The 20,797-nt window shown below is 38.0% G+C and overlaps 1 protein-coding gene across 4 annotated transcripts in view; it reads right to left on the bottom strand.

Moving 5' to 3' along the window:
• The window catches only part of LOC112057717 (ubiquitin carboxyl-terminal hydrolase 8), a 43,748-nt gene that overhangs the window by 13,021 nt on the left and 9,930 nt on the right, over nucleotides 1-20,797 (bottom strand). Inside the window, exons 10-13 of one of the 4 annotated variants that reach the window (XM_024098239.2) lie at nucleotides 20,287-20,416; nucleotides 10,652-10,821; nucleotides 9,480-9,572; nucleotides 8,243-8,362 (exon numbers count right to left, since the gene is read on the bottom strand). In XM_024098239.2, the coding sequence (XP_023954007.2) occupies nucleotides 8,243-8,362; nucleotides 9,480-9,572; nucleotides 10,652-10,821; nucleotides 20,287-20,416 (513 nt within the window). Of the gene's footprint in view, nucleotides 1-123; nucleotides 495-8,236; nucleotides 8,363-9,479; nucleotides 9,573-9,678; nucleotides 9,788-10,651; nucleotides 10,822-20,286; nucleotides 20,417-20,797 lie in introns of those variants that run through there. The other 3 variants (XM_052888474.1, XM_052888475.1, XM_024098240.2) reach the window with 3 other exon arrangements.

The raw sequence follows: 20,797 nt of genomic DNA, 5'->3' as shown, positions 1-20,797 counted from the left end.
GGCAAGAAAAAAAACTGTTTTCTTCTAAAATGGCCTTGAACGGGCATTAGCATACATAAATATAAGCTGGAACTTGGAAGGTGTATAAGGGGTGTTTCTATAATGGCAGTAATGAATACTTACTCTTCGGAACAGCCACACGATGTGATTTTGCGAGTACTTGAGCCTGACCTTGACCTTCAACACCATATTGGCCGCGTCCAGCGGTATACATCGCTGCTCGTAACGGAGAATGGTGGCGAACTTTTTATGCTATTTATTTAAATACCACCCCCTATATTATTCGCTATGGAACTTATAAAGTATTTTTATGAGCCAGACAGAATGTTTAAATTTGGAACACTTTTCCCAGGCCGTAGTTACTCGTAGTTTGAATTTGGAATAGTTTTACTCCAACTCGTGGTCGGTTTAAATTTGGAATACTTTGAATGTGGTCCTCTGACAATTTGAATTTAGAAGTTTAGAACTTTTAAATAACCAGCACTATTATTAAAATTGTTTGTTTTTACATAGACATTTAATTTGCTATTAATTTAAAAAAAAACCTCTTTTCATAGACACGTTATTTATACCATAACATTTTACACTTTTTAAACAATTTATTTGTGCTTAAAACGCTTGTTGTTTATTTCGAAATTAATTTAGACATTCTACTAACGTATCTTCTTTTTTTAATCAATCTACGTAATTCTCTAAATATATTTTATTTTTTTGAGGACAATATTTAATAACCGCAGGTAATATATTCATTTGATTTCATTATATATATTTGTAATTAAATGTAGATATAATTTTCTCATTCTCATGTTTAGATGACATTAGAATTGTCCATTGAACTCACGCTATTTTCTTATTTCAAGTCCATTTTCTTCGTATTTCCATTAAAATTGACGATTTTTATATTTCGACAAAGGAAACACCAAAACTAGAAGCACTATTAAATAAATCATGAATATAGTCGATAATAACGTTGGCAACATTTATATTGCACCAAAGAAATATTTTTAGTTCTAGTAACACTGATATATTTTTATTATAAAATTGTCATCTAATTCTTTGTTTTTCGTTGAGCACTTTTTAAACAACTCGTAGTAATAATTTGATTTTTTTAATTTTCCGGTCAGCAGTGGATACGTGTTTTTCTGACCAAAGCTGTAGTAGAACTAATAACTTGGTCACCAAGCAATACTAATATATTTAAATATCAAAATAATATTCCTTATTAAACTTTTTGAACAAATCATAAATTGATTTTTTTTTAATATTCCGGTCAGCAGTGGATACGTGTTTTTATGTCCAAAGTTGTGGTAAAACTAACAACTAAGGCACGTGTCTGGTGCATGGGGGTAAGTTAATAGGGTGGGTGGTAGGGTGGATATGATACGAAGGACTTTTTATACTGTTACAAAGACCTCGTTTTTTTCTCTCTGCAATTTATATAGCGACAATTGTATTAGCAAGGCTAACGTTAATGAAATACTCGTGGATATAACCGTTTATAGTGTTACATTTACAATTTACATACATAGTTTTAAAAATAATGGAATATTAAGTGAGTTTGTTTTTAAAAAAATGTGTCATAGAGATATCACAGACAAAACAGCTGTTTTTTTTTATTTGCATCGGTATGTAAGTTCAATAATTGTACAGTTCTATTTATGTATTTGTTTTCTTATTCTGTTTTTGTTTTGTACAATTATCATAGATATTTGCTAGAGACCCTAGTTTAATGTTTAACGGTGTTTACGAAAGATTGCCACGAATGACGAAGCTAGGCAATAACTAATAATTTCCCATATTAACCAAAATTAAATATAAAACCAAGTATGTATGTCAGGACGATTTAGGGTTCAGCTATGGAATCAAGCTACGCTTACTTTGGTCTGTCTCAAAAAGTCAAAACCACCATGAATCGAATTCCATTACTTAACTAACGTACTGAAAAACTTTCAGTTTTTATAGAATGAGGAAAGTCTAGCCAGCTCTAGCTCCTATACCATTATGGTTACCTTGTAAACATTACTAAGAATTTGTATTAAATACATTTAAGTTTGCTTGGCGTTTATGGAGTTAGACAAAACCTTCGGTGGAAACCTACTGCTCCACAGCTGTACTAAGGTCACTACAGGGTTGCCAAGTTGACTACAAAAACAATTGACAGATAAATGAACATACATAGAGCCACAGTCAAAAAATAGTAGGTGCTAAAAGGTTTTGAAAATATTTCTTTTGTCAAGTCCTTCGTAACACATATATCATGGTCACCGCATCAAGGTGGCGGCGAGGAGTTATACAGCGTGGTGCTCGGCTTGATAGATCGCCCGTTCGCTGCCTTCGACGCACCCTGTTTATTGAACTTGTTTGTAAACGTTTATGTCTTTAAACTAGCCGTCGGACATTGTTGTTACTTATTAACTCAATATTAAGTTCGCGTGCACCGAGTATATGTAGATTCTTACCCGGCGAGGCAAAAAAGATGATATTTTGACCACTTTGCTTAAGCCAAATAATCTTTAAGGTAAGTGGCATATGATCACGGTTAAACTATATATTAAATAATAAAATTAGCTTGGCGTTTGTGGACTTAGATGGAGCCTTTGATTCGCTGGAAACCTATTTGCTAAGGTCACTGGAGTTACCGAATTGACTACAGATAATTATATTCCAATTCAACTGTTTGCACGAAAACAATTGACATAAACCTACATAGAGACAAACATATAACCAGTACTATTAAAGTCAATTAAAAAGCACTACTATAAGGTTTTTCAAAGTATATTTTTTGTTTTGTCCTTCGTAACAGATGCACCATGGTCACCGTATCAAGGTGGCGGCGAGGAGTTATACAGCGTGGTGCTCGGCTTGATAGATCGCTCGCTCGCCGCCTTCGACGCACCCTGTTTATTGAACTTGTTTGTAAACGTTTATGTCTTTAAACTAGCCGTCGGACATTGTTGTTATTTACTAACTCGCTATTAAGGTCGCATGCACCGAGGTATCACACTAATATTATAAAGGGGAACATTTGAATGTGTAAATACTCTTTCAAGTGAAATGGATTGTGAGAACTTTTAGTCCCGAAAAAAATGTGGTGACCATAGGATTTACTGGAGAAAGAACAAATTACTACAAAGTCCCGGGCATCCCCACATATCTACTTATTAGCGGGCTTTAAAAGTGAGTTTGTAAATCTAGAGGCCACCTAGAAATTAAAACTCAACATTAGGACACCCAGCATGTTTGGAAATCGTATAAGCTAAAAATCGAGACAGATGTTACGAATATAGACGTATAACACAAAAATACAAAAGCTACTGTGCTTTCGTTAAAAAAAAACACGAAATATATAACTTTTGTGGACTACAAGCAAGGGAATCTTGAAATATCATGAAGTATTTTCATGTAATTAACATTTCAAGGGTTATTTCTGTTCAGCGCGGCGTCGCGTGCCGCCGGGGCGTTCTGGCTCGTTCAATTCTGACCGCTAGCATTTCTTTAATTTTCATTACAGCACTAACTGTTCATACACTTGACGCGATGTTATATACGTGTTAAAGTTCACTTTGAACTGACTAAACGAAGTGATCTTAATTTAAAAAGTTATTTTGGGATATATTATTAACCCATACTAAGTTGATTTTTGAATTTGATTACCGAGACTTGGTCGCTAACTATGAGCCTCATAAGAAGGCTCAGAGTCACACAGCGGGCGATGGAACGAGCTATGTTAGGAGTATCTCTGCGTGATCGAATCAGAAATGAGGAGATCCACAAAAGAACCAAAGTCACCGACATAGCTCAACGAGTTGCGAAGCTGAAGTGGCAATGGACGGGGCACATAGTTCGAAGAGCCGATGGACGTTGGGGTCCCAAAGTGCTGGAATGGCGACCCCGCACTAGTAAGCGCAGTGTTGGCCGACCCCCCACCAGGTGGACTGACGACATCAAGCGAGTCGCAGGGATTCGCTGGATGCAGGTGGCTCAGTATCGTGACGTTTGGAAGTCCCTACAAAATGCCTATGTCCTGCAGTGGACGTCCATCGGCTGATATGATGATGATGGTGATGATATTATAAATCTATCCTATTTACTGATCATTTTAGAGGCCAAGCCAAGCAAAATAGGCTCTTTAGGTTATATTTGTTTTGTTGACACTGCTTACAAATCATAGGACAAAGGTATAATGTTAAGCTAAAACGTTTTTATGTAAACTGTAAATACATCTATGGTCAAAAAAAGGTTTGTTTATCAGTCAGTCAGTGTATGTTTGTTCCTTTGTGACGCTCTAGAGACTAAACACGAAGATCGATTTTGATAAGTCTTTCGTCAATCGATTCATCATTCTCCCACAAGTGTCACTAAAGACTGTCAATCGCAGTTCGATGTGGCAATCAGATGGAGGGTATACGCGACCACTAGATTTATCAAAGTTTTATTGAGTCCTAGAACCGTGATAGCATTTTAAGAAATTAAATATCACGTGTCTTAAACGGTGAAGGAAAAACATCATAAGAAGAAAATGAAGAAAATTCTCTGCGTGTGCGAAGTCTGCCAATCCGCATTGGGCCAGCGTGGTGGACTATTGGCCTAACCCATCTCATTCTGAGAAGAGACTCGAGGTCAGCAGTGAGCCGAATATGGGTTGATAACGAACGAATTAGGTCTTAGCTCCAAGCTCTCACTCTCTCATGAAAGTAGTGACATGAAACCCTGCACTTCGTGTATTAACTATAATTATGACGCAAATTAGATGAAAACTAATTAACGACCGTTAACAAAAACTACGGTCACGTTTCCCGACACGGGTAAACAGACAGACATAAAGTAGCGAGGCAGTGAAATGTGATTGATCATATCCACTATCCACTAAGCCGCGTGAAGCCATACACCAATACGCGTTGAAATCAACACGCGCTAACACAGACATCACATTTTTGTTCCAATGAAGAGTGTGTATGTATATAAATCGCATTTTTATAGCAATGCAAGTATTATGTTTGGAAGGCATTGGCAGCAGGTAACCAATCATCGAAGTATAAGGCATAATCTTCGAAATATATAAAAGCGAAATGTCACTCATCACGAGATTAAGAACACCGTTTAAGGTAGTTGCCGGAGGTCTAAAGGTATTAACGAAAAAAAGGGTAAGAAACGATTTCCACGCGGACAAAATGGCGGGCGTCCGCTAGTTTTTTTTTTTCAATTTTCTTAGAAATTTTATATGAGGAACCAATGTCCTTTGTCAGACAGATTATAAAACAAACTTTAACGTTAACTTTAAAATGACGAATAATTACCCTACGCACGTAGGGTGGGTCTAGCTAGCCATGTGATGACATTCGCTATCGACAGTTGACGTGATCGAGTTATCGATCGGATTTGTCATTCCCATATTTTTTTCTAGCTTGCGAAGCTCTAGCATTTGTAGAAAGAGAATCGACGTGCCACATGGCTATAAGCCTTAGCCCTGTGTTGGGCCGTGAAAATAGACTGATAATGATAGCTTATATGTAGTGAGAGAACGTGATAGCCCAGTGGATATCACCTCTGCCTTCGATTCCGACCGCGTAGTTTCGAATCTGGTCCGGGCATGCAGCACCAACTTTTCAGTTATGTACATTTTAGGAAATTAAATATCACGCGTCTCAAACAGTGAAGGAATCGTGACGAAACATTCATACATGAGAATTCAATTCCCTACGTATGTGAAGTCTGCCAATCCGCATCGGGCCAGCGTGGTTGACTAAGGTCCAAACCCTCTGATTCAGAGGAGACTCGTGCTCAATAGTGAGCTAAATATGGGTTTTTAATGATGGTGGTGTGAAAAGCGTTATCCGTCAACAATGTGACTCGCCTGTCACTACAAACGTGCGAGTAAGCCGACGTTGTCGCGCACGTGAGCAAATTGGACAACCTCTGTGGGTAATTAGCTTAGCAACTGAACTTGGGGTTTTAACCCGCGATGCCACTGCGGTACACACGTTTTTTGGGTGTAGTGTTTGTTTTAAATTACTTATATTATTAATACAAAAGTGAGTGTGGTTTTTTACACTCTCACGCAGCTATTAAAAGATTTTAATGATTTTTTTAAATCGTGTAACTATAAGCACTTGAAAATAAAAACACATTTTAAAATTAAAAATAGGCACTTCAATTTTATTTTTATGTATTTATAAAAAATTTTTGACAAATTTGCTTGTGAAACTTGACTTTTTCATTAAGTCATCAAAAAATCAATGTTGACGAAAAGTTTAATCGTTTACGGGGTTCTTACAAAAATACAGACGCATAATGTTTAATACGAGTCCTAAGAAGGAATACCATATAACATATATTTAGGGATGAAAGGTCATTCTTACAGTACAATATAAAATGGTGACGAAAATATGCAAAGATCTCGAGAGCTGTGAGTGTATTGAATATCCTGACTTTTCTTGAATATCCAAAATGAAAACACTCTGATATATGCTTGTAAAACATACATACAGCCGAATAGGTATAGAAGCTCGTTCTTATGGGAAATTGGTTAAACTGGTTGGTTTACTTGTAACGTAAAAAATACATAAAAAAGGGAATCCCTCTCAACGTCTAGTAGCGCCATCTCTCGTGTCAGACTTGCTTCACAAGCTTCTACTAATTAGTTCACAATAGGCTAGTTGACTCATATCAAATTTAATATAAAAAAACTAGCGGATGCCCGCGACTTCGTCCGCGTGAAACTCTTTTGTCAAACGCTCCATTTGTATGGGATTTATTATAATGACGTCATGAAACAGTTGAAATATACACTGTCATGGCCGACAGGCGCTTTGGCTCGTATTGTCAAAACATATTTAAAAACTAAAATTTTCATATAATCGCGTTTAAAAGATATGATTCTTTTTCAATCTAGTACAACGATAATGAATAAATAAATAAAATAAATAATAAATATACTTAAACAATACACATCACTATCTAGCCCCAAAGTAAGCATACAGAGTAGCTTGTGTTATGGGTGCTAAGATAGTTGATATTATAATATTAATATACAATTATATACTACATATAAATACTTATATAATGTATAAATACACACAGACACTGGAAAATATCCATGCTCATCACTAAAATATTTTCCAGTTGTGGGAATCGAACCCACGGCCGTGGATGCAGAAAACAGGGTCACTGCCCACTGCGCCACGCGACCATGAACTATCTAAGACCATTTAAAAAGAGTGTCAACTAGCCTATTATGCCGTCAAAGACTAAACGCATTCGGCGCTGGGCTTACTTGTGTTGTATCATAGTTTACCAGTCTTACTACAGATGGCGCTTTTGAAACTTTTCGATTACAATTTTTGTACCGCTATCACCAGCTTACTCCTAGTCTAAGATCCGGCATTAGAAATATATATCCTCATCTGTTATTCATTAGTGCTATGAAATAAATGATAGATAATGTTCACAGTGACACATTCAATAAATAGCTTGCTTAGTTAAATTGTAGCCAAACACATTTTTCATACAAAATCTAGGAAAGCAGGAAGTAGATCAAAGACAACCTTATACATAAATTAAGCATAAAAAAGCCTCCATTAGACATATTAAATGACTGAATAACTAATAAGTTATATAAATAACAATATTTAACTGTTTATATCTAGCAACACCACAATTGAAGTGTGAAAAGAAGGCAACCTTTACTTTTTTTGCAATTCTTTTGGGTAATTTCTATTAACTAGTGTACATTTTTTTTAATTAACCAATGACGGAAGGAGATTAATTAAATTAAAAAAAAAATATTATCATCATTATCAAACCTTATTTGGGTTTGCTGAGCTTGAGTCTCCTCTCAGAATAAGAAGAGTTAGGCCATTGATTGGCTAGGAATTGGAAGCAGAGGTCATATCCACTGGGCTATCACTGCTCAAAAAATAATCATTTAACACTATCCGGCCGCAATTTAACTAGGCAATATACGTGCAGTGTGTCAATGTGAAATATATTCTATCATTTATATCTTATCCCAATTAAATAACAGATGAGGGTATACATTTCTTATTCCGGATCTCATACTATAGATTGGCAAGTTCGTTGATGACACTCCCATGATATGCGGGCGACGGGGGGACAAGACTGCTCGGGTATGAAGTCGCCCGCGCGGACCATCGGGAGTGTTACGACCGAATTTGCCAAGCTATATAAATCAAGCGTGCGTATAGAATTAAAAAAAAATAACTACAATGACACAGACACTCACCACGTCGCCCCACACGGGCTGGAAGTCCCTGTGGCGCAGCTCGCTGGGCGGCACCACCTTGCTGGGCTTCGTGCTGCGGTCGAACGTCGGCGTCGGCGGCTCGTCCTCGTCCGACGACAGCTGTACCACGGAAGAAAAAAACAATATTCTTAATAAAAGAACTCTCTCTCTTAGTCACAAACTTGGACAAAATATTGAAAAAACAATGTAATTAAAATTTTGTTACAATAATGCATTCGTCATCAACCCATATTCGGCTCACTGCTGAGCTCGAGTCTCCTCTCAGAATGAGAGGGGTTAGGCCAATAGTCCACCACGCGTTCCCAATGCGGATTGGCAGACTTCACACACGCAGAGAATTAAGATAATTCTCTGGTATACAGGTTTCCTCACGATGTTTTCCTTCACCGTTTGAGACACGTGATATTTAATTCCTTAAAATGCACACAACTGAAAAGTTGGAGGTGCATACCCCGGACCGGATTCGAACCCGCACCCTCCGGAATTGGAGGCAGAGGTCATATCCACTGGGCTATCACGGCTCAATAATGCATGCTGTCTGCATCAATGACGATATGTTAACTCTAAGTTAAGTGTTAAGGAGAAATAAATATCTTTAAACCGAATAAAGACTTTTTATTCCAGTATCCTCAATTTTTAACCGACTTAAAAAAAAATGGGTTCTCAATCCGACGCGTTTGTATTCTTTTTATTTTCATTATGTTTGTTACCGCATAACTTCGTAATTTCTTAACCAATTTTAAAAATTCCTTTTTTGATTGATAGAGTATACTTCCAGATTGGTCCCATTTAATTTTCATGAAAATAGGTTCAGTAATTTTGTGTTAAAATGAAAATAACAAAATTGCCCGTACGTTCACTGAATGAAACTGATTTCGTTCACTGATTTTTATGAAAATTAAATGTTAGGGCACACTAAACTAAACTAAACAGAAAAATTTGGATCTTTTTAACAAAAAAAAATTAACCGACTTCAAAATCACAAAAATCGACTAAGAAGCGAAAAATAACATCGTATGTGATAGCTTAAGATCACTTTGAAGACGGTGCCAAGCCGCAAGCATTACCTGAATTTTCTTAATTCTCTACGTGTGTGAAGTCGGCCAATCCGCATTGGGCCAGTGTGGTGGACTATTGGCCTAACCCCTCTCATTCTGAGAGGAGACTCGAGCTCAACAGTGAGCCAAATATAGGTCATTAATGATGATGTACAAACCTTGGCTATATTGGGCGTGGACTGCGACCGGTTGAGGCCAGCCGATTCTGTGCTGTCAGTCGGGGAGCCCATGTAAGCGTCGCCATCTTCTTCCTGCCAACAAATAAACAGTCGATATTATTTTAGATTTTTTTAATATAAAAGCTCGTCTCTCTGCGCGTGCACGGCGGCTATGTCCCGCGCTATAACGTGACATTACCTTCTCGTAGGGTTTCCGCTTGGAGCGCGCTTCAGCCAGTTTCCGCTTGCGCTCGCACTCCATGAGCTCGCGGCGGCGGTCCAGCTCGTCCCTCTGCGCGTGCACGGCGGCTATGTCCCGCGCTATAACGTGACATTACCTTCTCGTAGGGTTTCCGCTTGGAGCGCGCTTCAGCCAGTTTCCGCTTGCGCTCGCACTCCATGAGCTCGCGGCGGCGGTCCAGCTCGTCCCTCTGCGCGTGCACGGCGGCTATGTCCCGCGCTATAACGTGACATTACCTTCTCGTAGGGTTTCCGCTTGGAGCGCGCTTCAGCCAGTTTCCGCTTGCGCTCGCACTCCATGAGCTCGCGGCGGCGGTCCAGCTCGTCCCTCTGCGCGTGCACGGCGGCTATGTCCCGCGCTATAACGTGACATTACCTTCTCGTAGGGTTTCCGCTTGGAGCGCGCTTCAGCCAGTTTCCGCTTGCGCTCGCACTCCATGAGCTCGCGGCGGCGGTCCAGCTCGTCCCTCTGCGCGTGCACGGCGGCTATGTCCCGCGCTATAACGTGACATTACCTTCTCGTAGGGTTTCCGCTTGGAGCGCGCTTCAGCCAGTTTCCGCTTGCGCTCGCACTCCATGAGCTCGCGGCGGCGGTCCAGCTCGTCCCTCTGCGCGTGCACGGCGGCTATGTCCCGCGCTATAACGTGACATTACCTTCTCGTAGGGTTTCCGCTTGGAGCGCGCTTCAGCCAGTTTCCGCTTGCGCTCGCACTCCATGAGCTCGCGGCGGCGGTCCAGCTCGTCCCTCTGCGCGTGCACGGCGGCTATGTCCCGCGCTATAACGTGACATTACCTTCTCGTAGGGTTTCCGCTTGGAGCGCGCTTCAGCCAGTTTCCGCTTGCGCTCGCACTCCATGAGCTCGCGGCGGCGGTCCAGCTCGTCCCTCTGCGCGTGCACGGCGGCTATGTCCCGCGCTATAACGTGACATTACCTTCTCGTAGGGTTTCCGCTTGGAGCGCGCTTCAGCCAGTTTCCGCTTGCGCTCGCACTCCATGAGCTCGCGGCGGCGGTCCAGCTCGTCCCTCTGCGCGTGCACGGCGGCTATGCGCGCGCGTTTGGCGGCCAAGTCCCGCGCCGCCGCTTGCCGCGACCGCTCCTCCGCTGTACCACAACAATATAGCAAATATAGAAACAACCCTATGACTTGGACCACACGACTCAAGTAAAACTTCTATCAAAAATAAAATAATACATGAAATCAATAAAATTTAAATTATTGAAAAATCCTCATGATTATCTATTACACTCTCGATCAAGTCATCAGTGCACTTTAGATTGTGACCCCACTCGAGTATATTTGCAGACATTCGGTTAAAGGCATCGGTCTGTGATTGGCGTTTGCGGTGACGTGATATATTACGCTGTAATCTATAATCTACGTTCCACTTGGTTTCTAACGATCTCACTCACAACTGCAGTCGTTCCCGTTCCACTTGCTTGCGAACATTGCAATTATAAACTCAAGTAATGTGTATGTTGTGTTTAAAGTGTTGATGTAGAAATACAAAATTGCCACTTTTAAAAAGCATTTTTTCATTTTCAGCCATTCTTTATAAAAAAATATAGATAATATGGGAAACACTAAGTGAAACGCTATTAAACTAAGGGAAACACTATTAAACTCTAGTAGCAAAAAGCTCTAAGTGAAACGTAGCCTTTAAGAATGACGTCACTTCAGTCAATAATTCAGTTTAAACACTATTTACAAAAGAGGCAAGTAGCCTATTTTGTTTTTTTTGTGTAATAAATTGTTTTTATTATTATTTAGGTGTTCGAGCCTTCAGCTTGATCCACTTACGAGATTACCCTCCAAATTTTGCCCGTTTGCAGTGTTCCTACCCTACATTTCATTGGGTAAATGAGGTTTTGACATAACATCACGCCGTCATCCGCCGGCATGTCGCTTGACAGTTGTCAATGTCAATCAGTACGTCTTCAAATTTTGTTAAGTGAGCAGTGTTAAATGTGAATACATATTAATAAATAGTGATAGTGCACAGTGAAATTTGTTGGAGAATATTTTTGTCAACGGTCTAGTTAGATGAGAGATTATTCTCAATTCTAAGCGAATACCCGCTCTCCGGACGGTAGACTCGCTGGATAGACCTAGTTACCAAATGAAGACAGTAACGAAAAAATCGTAGCCATCTTGTACGACCGATGTGTATTGTTCGCTGTCGAGTGTCCACGTGACTCCCGACAAGCTTTTTCATCTTAGCGAATGCCCGCTCTTCGGACGGCAGACTTGCTATGTAGATCTATACTGAATGAGAGTTTTTCTCTTTTTCATCTTAGCGAATGCCCGCTCTTCGGACGGCAGACTCGCTGTATAGTCCTACTGAATGATGAGCAGATGACGTCCCACCTGGGACGTCGTCTGAGACGTCGGCTGCTCAGACTACGGCTGAGACGTCGGCCGAGATGTCGGCTGCGCAGACGTCAGCTGCTCAGACGTCGGCTGAGACGTCGGCCGAGATGTCGGCTGCGCAGACGTCAGCTGAGACGTCGGCTGCTCAGACGTCGGCTGAGACGTCAGCCGAGATGTCGGCTGAGACGTCGGCTGCTCAGACGTCGGCTGAGACGTCGGCTGATCAGACGTCGGCTGAGACGTCGGCTGCTCAGACGTCGGCTGTACAGACGTCGGCTGTACAGACGTCGGCTGAGACGTCGGCTGTACAGACGTCGGCTGTGCAGACGTCGGCCGCACAGACTGAGGCTGAGGTGTCGTTTAATGGGACTTCATCTGAGATGTCGGCTGACGTGTCGTTTGAGATGTCGGCTGATTCGCTGATTGAGACGTTGTCTAAAATATCGGCTGACGCGTCGTCTGGGATGTTGACCAACGCGTCGCCTGGAATGTCGGCTGCACGGCTGATTCGCTAATTGAGACGTCATCTGAGTTGACCGTCGATGCTTTGGCTGAGACGGCCGGCGTTTACGATGCCTATTTGTCAGCTATTTGCTATTTGCTTGTCCTTTAAGTGACCTCTGACAGCTGCCTTGTCGGCTGCGCGCCTGAAGTCTAAGGCGCGTATTTGGGTACTTTTCAATTACCAGGGTCCCTGAACGTCAGTAATCAGCTTAATGACGATCTTTATAGATCATGGAATACATAACTCAAGTTGATTGGGAGTCTTTAAGAAAGTTATAAATGCTTGATGAATTTGTATTATCAATATTGAAGCTCCTTGGTAACACATCAAACCTGGATGTGTTCGAAGAAAAGATTTCAGTGGAATATGAAAATTACGCGTTTACTGCGTTTCACTATACCTACTCTCCATCTACCGCATGTTTATAGTGTCTAAAGCTCACATGGGCTTAGAGAACGCAAAAGCATACTTATCATTTGAAGCTAACATAATTATTTAACTACTGTTGTGAGTCCTGATTTATTTCCTACTTTCAACAATGAAACAAATCTTTCTGATCGATGCATACGATAATAGGTTCTTTAAAACGGATGTTCTTTGTCCTTACTGCCCTTCCTCTATTTTTAGAGGCTTTGTATATATTAAGAGATCCAGTTGATGGCCTTCCTTATGGACGAAGTTGCCTCATCTTGACTGTATCGGAAGAAAAATTTACTTTGCACAGAAAGTTTATTGGAGCAACGTAATAAAATCTTAGAACCAAGCATCATACAATGTTATTAGAGTATATAAATACTGAATATTGTTGGATTGCTCCCGTTCAGTTGAAAGATTATCTTAGCAAGACAAGCAAGACCAGGAAACTAATCTTTTTATTTTGATAAATACTTTATCTTAAAGCAAAATGGGACATGCAGTAAAAATTCCTAGCCAAGCAAGGATATCATTCTCAGAAGCTTCGCGAATATTTGAATATACAACAACAGTCCAGTCTTCACTTGACTGAAGATAATACTAAATAGTGCATTAGCAAAGATGACCCCGCGTTCACAGACAATCACTTCATAATGCAGTGACAGTGACAGTAAATGTTGCACTTCAGATACTCGTGATACATGACTGCACTTTAGATACAAAAAGGGTGGCAATCATACAATGCCTGAGACCTATATATAAAGCCTCTAATAAGAGATTCCACAATCTTTTGCAATGTATTTCACTGTACAACACCCATTTAGCCACCGAAAGTCAACTGGCTTTATCATATTAAAATGCAAGATGTAATAAATAAATATTTTCCGGTATGGGTTAGTCATTATTGGCTAGATACTTGGCTCACACATAAAGGCTCGGGTTCGATTCCCGGTACCAGACCCAATTAAAACAGGTCACTCTATAGAAGCTATGGCTCGAGAAAATGTCCACGAACTAAATATGAGAAGGAAAAATAAATAAATTATATTTGAAGTCAGAAAAGATCTTAGTGCTCAAAATATTCATGCACTTAATTAAGTGTGCCTGGATCTAAAATTACACTTTGTTTGCATTACTTCTCTAAGTTTGTCAATCTGTCATATATGATCCCACAAAAGCTTATTTGATTTGCCGATACAATCATTCCGTCGCTTTATATATCTTGAACGTACAGGCAAAGGTATCACAAGCCACATCTTTCCCTGCCTCATAGACGGTTTCTGTTCTTAAACTTTTGAAAAATGTCTACTTTGTAGAATGATAACTCTGTATAGATTTGTTAATGGATATATATTTAGCTAAGTAATTCAGATTTCAGATTTCGTCGCCTACACCTCAAGAAAACTCTGATAATCAAACAGGAGGAAATAAAGCTGAAAATAAATCGTCTTCCAAAATAAATAGAAGGAATGCGTTTGATTTAATGAGAAATAGATCAAACTCATTAACTTATGAAAAAACAGGTATGCAAATGCAATAGCAACTAACAGCAAATACCAACCGGAACTCAAACCTAACTTCTAGACAAACTATGCAATTGAATAAAAATATTGAAAACGTAATCTCAAGACGGCCGGTCACCGTGAGAATTACTAAAGACCAAACCCCCCTTCCTATATTTGGAGAACACTATTATAACAATTATTTAAAGAATAAATACCAATATACAAAGTTGTACGTAGCAACACTTAATGTAAGAACTTTGAAATGTGAATCAAGAATAACGGAACTAACTCAAGCCCTCAAAGATGTAAAATGCGACATTCTAGGATTGAGTGAAGTGAGATTAAAAGGCGAAGAAATTATTGAACTACAAGATCATGTCATGTACTATTATGGAGAAGACACTAGAAGAAATGGAGTGGGATTTTTCATACACAAAAAATGGAAGCATCAAATCAAGGAAATTAAGTCCTACTCAGACAGAATTGCACTTATGAAATTACAACTTTCTGAGAAACATACTATAGCTATACTACAAATATACATGCCCACAACTGATTATGACGACGAAGTAGTCGATAACATGTACGATATGATTAAGATGATTATTGAAGACACAAAAAACGAAACCTTGATTATACAGGGAGATTTTAATAGTAAAATAGGAAAAATTACCACAGACGAAGAAAAACAAAACATGGGTAACTTTGGATATGGTAATAGAAACACTAGAGGGCAAATGCTTTTAAATTTCTGTCGAAATAACCAACTGAAAATAATAAACACTTTCTTCAAAAAACGAAATAACAGAAAATGGACATGGCTCTCCCCTGATTCCCAAACAAAAAACGAAATTGATTATTTTCTATGTAAAAACAATACTATATTTGAAGACGTCGATGTCATTAACAAGTTCAAGTTTTTTACTGACCATAGAATACTACGTAGTATAGTAACAATAAAGGAAATAATAAAAAGAAAGCCACCAACCCCTCATACTAAATTATATAGCAACATCAATCAAGAAGGGTATAACATCAAGCTGAAGAACCTATTATCCGAAATACCAAACACAGCAAAATATAATGTACAAACTTATTATAACAAAATAGAGAATTGTATAAAGGAAGCGGAAATTAGTAAGGAATTTATAAAGAATACTAACGCATATATATTTTCTTCAGAACTTATGAAACTAATAGATAGAAGAATAGAGCTGAACATGAAACCTCATAAAACTAATGAAGAAAGACAGGAGTTAAAAGACATCAATAGGATGACCAAAAGACAAATAAGAAAAGAAAAAAGACAACAACGAACACAGGAAATCATAGACACAATACAATCATCTAGATCATTTAAAGCAATAAAACAAAAAACAGAAATAGGGAAAAAATGGATCCCTGGCCTTCAAAATCAAAATAAAAATATAGAAAAAAACAGGTGTAACCTAATGGAAATTGCCACAAATTTTTATAAAGAACTATACACCAGCACAGTAGATGACATATATAACAAAAATGATGAGAAAAATATCTACCAGTATAATACTGAAGAAGACCCAATACCAGATATCTTATCTGCTGAGGTAGAAAACGCATTAAACTCGTTGAGTATAAATAAATCATCAGGACCAGACAAAATAAGCCCTAGAAGCTTAAAATTAGGAAAAGAAGCTCTTATAGATGCTGTTACCGAACTGTTCAATAAAATTTTACAAGACAAGGACATACCATCACAATGGTTAACATCAGAAATAACACTTATACATAAGAAAGGAAACTACTACGATATAAACAACTACAGACCCATCACCATGATCACAAATCTCTACAAAATATTCTCAAAAATTATAACTAAACGAATTAACACATATCTAGACTTACAACAACCACCAGAACAAGCAGGATTTAGAACAAACTACTCAACATGCGATCATCTACAAAGCATACAACAAATAATGGAAAAGTCAAAAGAATATCAAATAGCCCTGTTCATAGCATTCATTGACTTTAATAAAGCATTTGATTCTATTGAACACAAATCACTATGGAACGCCTTGAAAATGGATGGAATACCAAAAGCGTACATTGAATTGATCAGAAAACTGTATACCAATAACGAAGCACTAATAAAACTTGAATCAAAAGGCAAAAAATTCCAGATTGAAAGGGGCGTAAAACAAGGAGACCCAATGTCCCCAAAATTATTTAACTCAGTTCTTCAGAATATATTCTTAAAACTAAGGACTAAGTGGGAGAAATTGGGAATTAAAGTATATGGTCAAAAGTTAACGAACCTTCGATTTGCGGATGATGTCGTATTGTTTTCAAACACAGTAGATGACTTAAAAATAATGATACAAGGTTTAGAACTAGAAAGCAAATCAGTTGGGCTATCTATGAATATGAAAAAAACAAAAATAATGGGAAGTACAGACGAATCTATAAATATTGAAATAAATAACACTAAATTAGAAGTTGTAGATAAATACACATATCTAGGACAAACCGTATCATTTAAAAATTGGCAGGAAATGGAAATCAATAAAAGAATACAACAAGGTTGGAATAAATACTGGAGCCTAAAATATATCTTTAAAAACAAGGACATACCAGTAAGTCTCAAAGCGAAAACTTTTGATGCATGTATAACACCATCCCTTACCTATGGTTGTCAAACATGGGCATTGAATAGAAACCATATAAAGAGACTAAAAACAACACAACGCAACATGGAAAGAAACTTCTTAAACATAAAATTGATTGAAAGGGTGCCAAATACCCATATTCGACTAAAAAGTAAAGTGAAAGACGTAGGAAAAATAACAAAGAGGTTGAAATGGAACTGGGCAGGACACATAACAAGAAAATTAAATGACGATTGGAGTAGCATAACAACATCGTGGTGCCCAAGGGAGGAAAAAAGAAAAAGAGGCAGACCAATTAGTAGATGGAAAGACGATCTGATTGCCTTTGAAGGGACATACTGGACCCGATCAGCAATGGAAAGGACACAATGGAAGAGGAAGGGGGAGGCCTTTGCCCAGCAGTGGGATGAAATTTAACTGTAATAAATTTAACTGTAATAAATATTATGTAATTTAGATTGAAAGGCTTAAATAAATAAATAAATAAATAAATTCAGATTTCATCCTACTTATACTTAGTTACTTTACTTATAGATGATATTCTTTTTAACAACGATTCAAGCATACTGCCTCTATTCATCATATAGGTGGTAGATACAGCTACCCAATATTGGGTGGTATCTATATAAACTATCGAAAATTCAATCTCATGTCAACACAAATAGGAAAATCGCCTGTATGTCGCCAAAGACAGTACAAAAGAACAGTCAAGAAATGCTACTTACTCATAAAGAAATTTCGCTGGTGGGCATGGTGGCTTGCAACTGTTATAGCAGTGTATAATATTTATAAATTATGCATGCTCCTCGCCTCATTCAGTATACATTATACAATATATCTGCATACGTATTAGAGAAGACCATCTACTTGAAATTTTATAACATCAGATGCAGTAGGATTCAGTAGAGAACTATAAGAAACTTAATATTCATAAACAGTTTTTAAAATGAACGGCAACATGTTTGACACAAGCTTAAAGAGATATTATGGATTGTATTGGATTTTCTATGAGAGAGCGAGTGAGAAAGGACCTTAGATAGAAAAAACTGTATGCAATATTTCAAGAAGATAACAAATATATAAATCTATACCTCTTTGCATTAAGCAGTAAATTCTAGATTTAGCTAACCAACTTCAAATATACCTAAGCCAGGTACTTTTCTGGGATTATAGACGGGTCTATACCGATAATTAGAATTGCAAGATTAAATTCTAAAGTTACGAAGCTCTTCAGACAACATTCAAGGTGATGGAAAAACCAGAAGTAGACTTGTTTACCAGTACAAGGGCAGTGATCTAACCAATCTAAAATATGATTGCTTTTCTAGTATTGCCCATTCGTCGACGTCTTCAGCAAAGACTTAAACTAAAGGCTGTGGTGGCCCTAGCTTATTTCCATCTTCAACGCTAGTACCTATAATTCGAGACATCTTAATCACTGCTTGAGAACCTATCTTCTGGTAGCTCCAGATAGGAGAGAAAGTTTATGATATTCCTCTTCTCCAGGTCTCCATTGTACCAGAGAACCAAGAGCCAACCATTTACAATTAACAATCTAACATTTCTTTCGCGAGTACCAACAGGTCACATTCAGTAACATATTGTATGTGCTTGCTGTACTACTAAGGTCCTTGGCAACAGAGGACAGAATATTTTAGAAACAGCTTGGCGTAAATTCACAATTAATACGTGTAATCAAGCCTGGATATGTTGGAATGGGTTAACAGTTAGATACTACTTCGGTAGGACTTCATTTTTGCAAATACTTAATAAATAAATCAGAACTCGTACTCAGAACTATTGATCTTTAGAAATCCTTAGTCAAATAGGTTTATAAACCCAAAAATTATCGAGTAGATAATTACCTAGGTACTTGATCAACCTAAAGTTAGACTAGCATTGAAACCAATTTTAAAACCAAAACCTCTAACATGGTTGGTCACCTATGAGTCTATTTATATACTCAACCGATAGCTTATTTAAGTAGCATGTCATGACTTCTTGTTTTTATCTTGAGTGGAGAGTTCATGTTTTGACTATACACAGTACGGTTCTGACAAAATACAGATCAAACATTGGTTTGGTTAACTTTATGTAGTCAGAGGGCTATATCTATTAGTACAAACTGATATTACAAATTTGTTATATTTGGGTAAAGAAATTATTGGACATGTCAATGAATCTGGTTTGTTTATTATGTCTAGCAGAAGACAAAGATTAAAGTAGCTGCTCGCAGTCATTTCGGTATAACTGCGAAGCTTATTGAAATTAGCACGTTTTCAGCTTTCTCAGATAATTTTAAAAGCATCTGTAAATACAGATTTAATAAAATACAATAGAAATTTAAAGTGGGTAGTCAATATATCTACGCTGTCTTGAAGAAGTTCCTCAGATGTTTTGAGGTTTACTTTACTACTTTACAGCATTAAGTGCAGCATATTTACACCAATTTAAATGAATATAGGGTTGTATAGGTTTTGTTGTTACCATTAAATAAAATATCAATTAATAAAAATATGTGTGTTACTTTTGGGTGAAATCTACATTAATAACTGTGATTAATTAAATGACAATAATTTTAATATCAATTAAATTTGATATCTAGTTAATTACTTCAGAGATGAGAAAAATATTTTGTCTCTATGATAATCACTGATAATATACTGATTTATATACTGATAATTTAAACGTCGTTGATCATTAATTTACATGTATAATGATTATCATTTCTTTTACTATCATAAAAAATGGTCATCACAGTACGCCTTGCCATCGCCGGCAGAATATAAACACATCTCGTAAGTGGATCAAGCTGAAGGCTCGAACACCTAAATATAACCGTTTTCCCCCCAAAGGGCAGAAAACGATTATTTAGGTTTCAGCCGAAGCTTGATCCACTAAAATTTCATGCCTTGCCGGCTTACGAGAGTACTGATTGACATTGACAACTGTCAAGCGACATGCCGGCGGATGACGGCGTGATGTTATGTCAAAACCTCATTTACCCAATGAAATGATGCAAACGGGCAAAATTTGGAGGGTAATCTCGTAAGTGGATCAAGCTTCGGCTGAAACCTAAATAATCGTTTTCTGCCCTTTGGGGGGAAAACGGTTATATTATCATACCCTGTGCCTCAGAGTCAGCGCCGGAGAGTTCTGCCGCCTTGGCGATATTCTCCGCGATGGTCTCCGCTTCCTCCTTCTCTCTCCGCTGGTACTCCTCCAGCTTCTCGCGGAGAGATTGGTTTTCTTGTTCCTGAGGAGAATGAAGAATACCATTACGGCAATTTTAACAATCACATAATAGACAAGATAAGACTTTTTTCTAATAGTCTTAAATTGTTCATTATCGTTCTACTAGATTGGAAAAATATCATCATATTTTTTGAGATGTGATTACAATGACATTTTTTATTTTTAAATATATTTTTGACAATATGAGCCAAAACGCGTGTCGACCATTATGGTCTATATTTCAACTGTTTCATGACGTCACGTTAACAAATCCTTTACAAACGGAGCGTTTGACAAAAATATAAGTTAACAATTAGTTTGACGATCAGTACATCAAGTAACATTGTGACGTCACAAAATGGACGACAGCGTTTTTGACGATTGAAAATTTTGAAAAAAAAAA

The sequence above is a fragment of the Bicyclus anynana genome, chromosome 22 (assembly GCF_947172395.1).
Source record: "Bicyclus anynana chromosome 22, ilBicAnyn1.1, whole genome shotgun sequence".
Lineage (NCBI taxonomy): Eukaryota > Metazoa > Arthropoda > Insecta > Lepidoptera > Nymphalidae > Bicyclus > Bicyclus anynana.
Note: the sequence above shows the minus strand (reverse complement) of the source record. Positions and strands in the feature narration are given on the sequence as shown.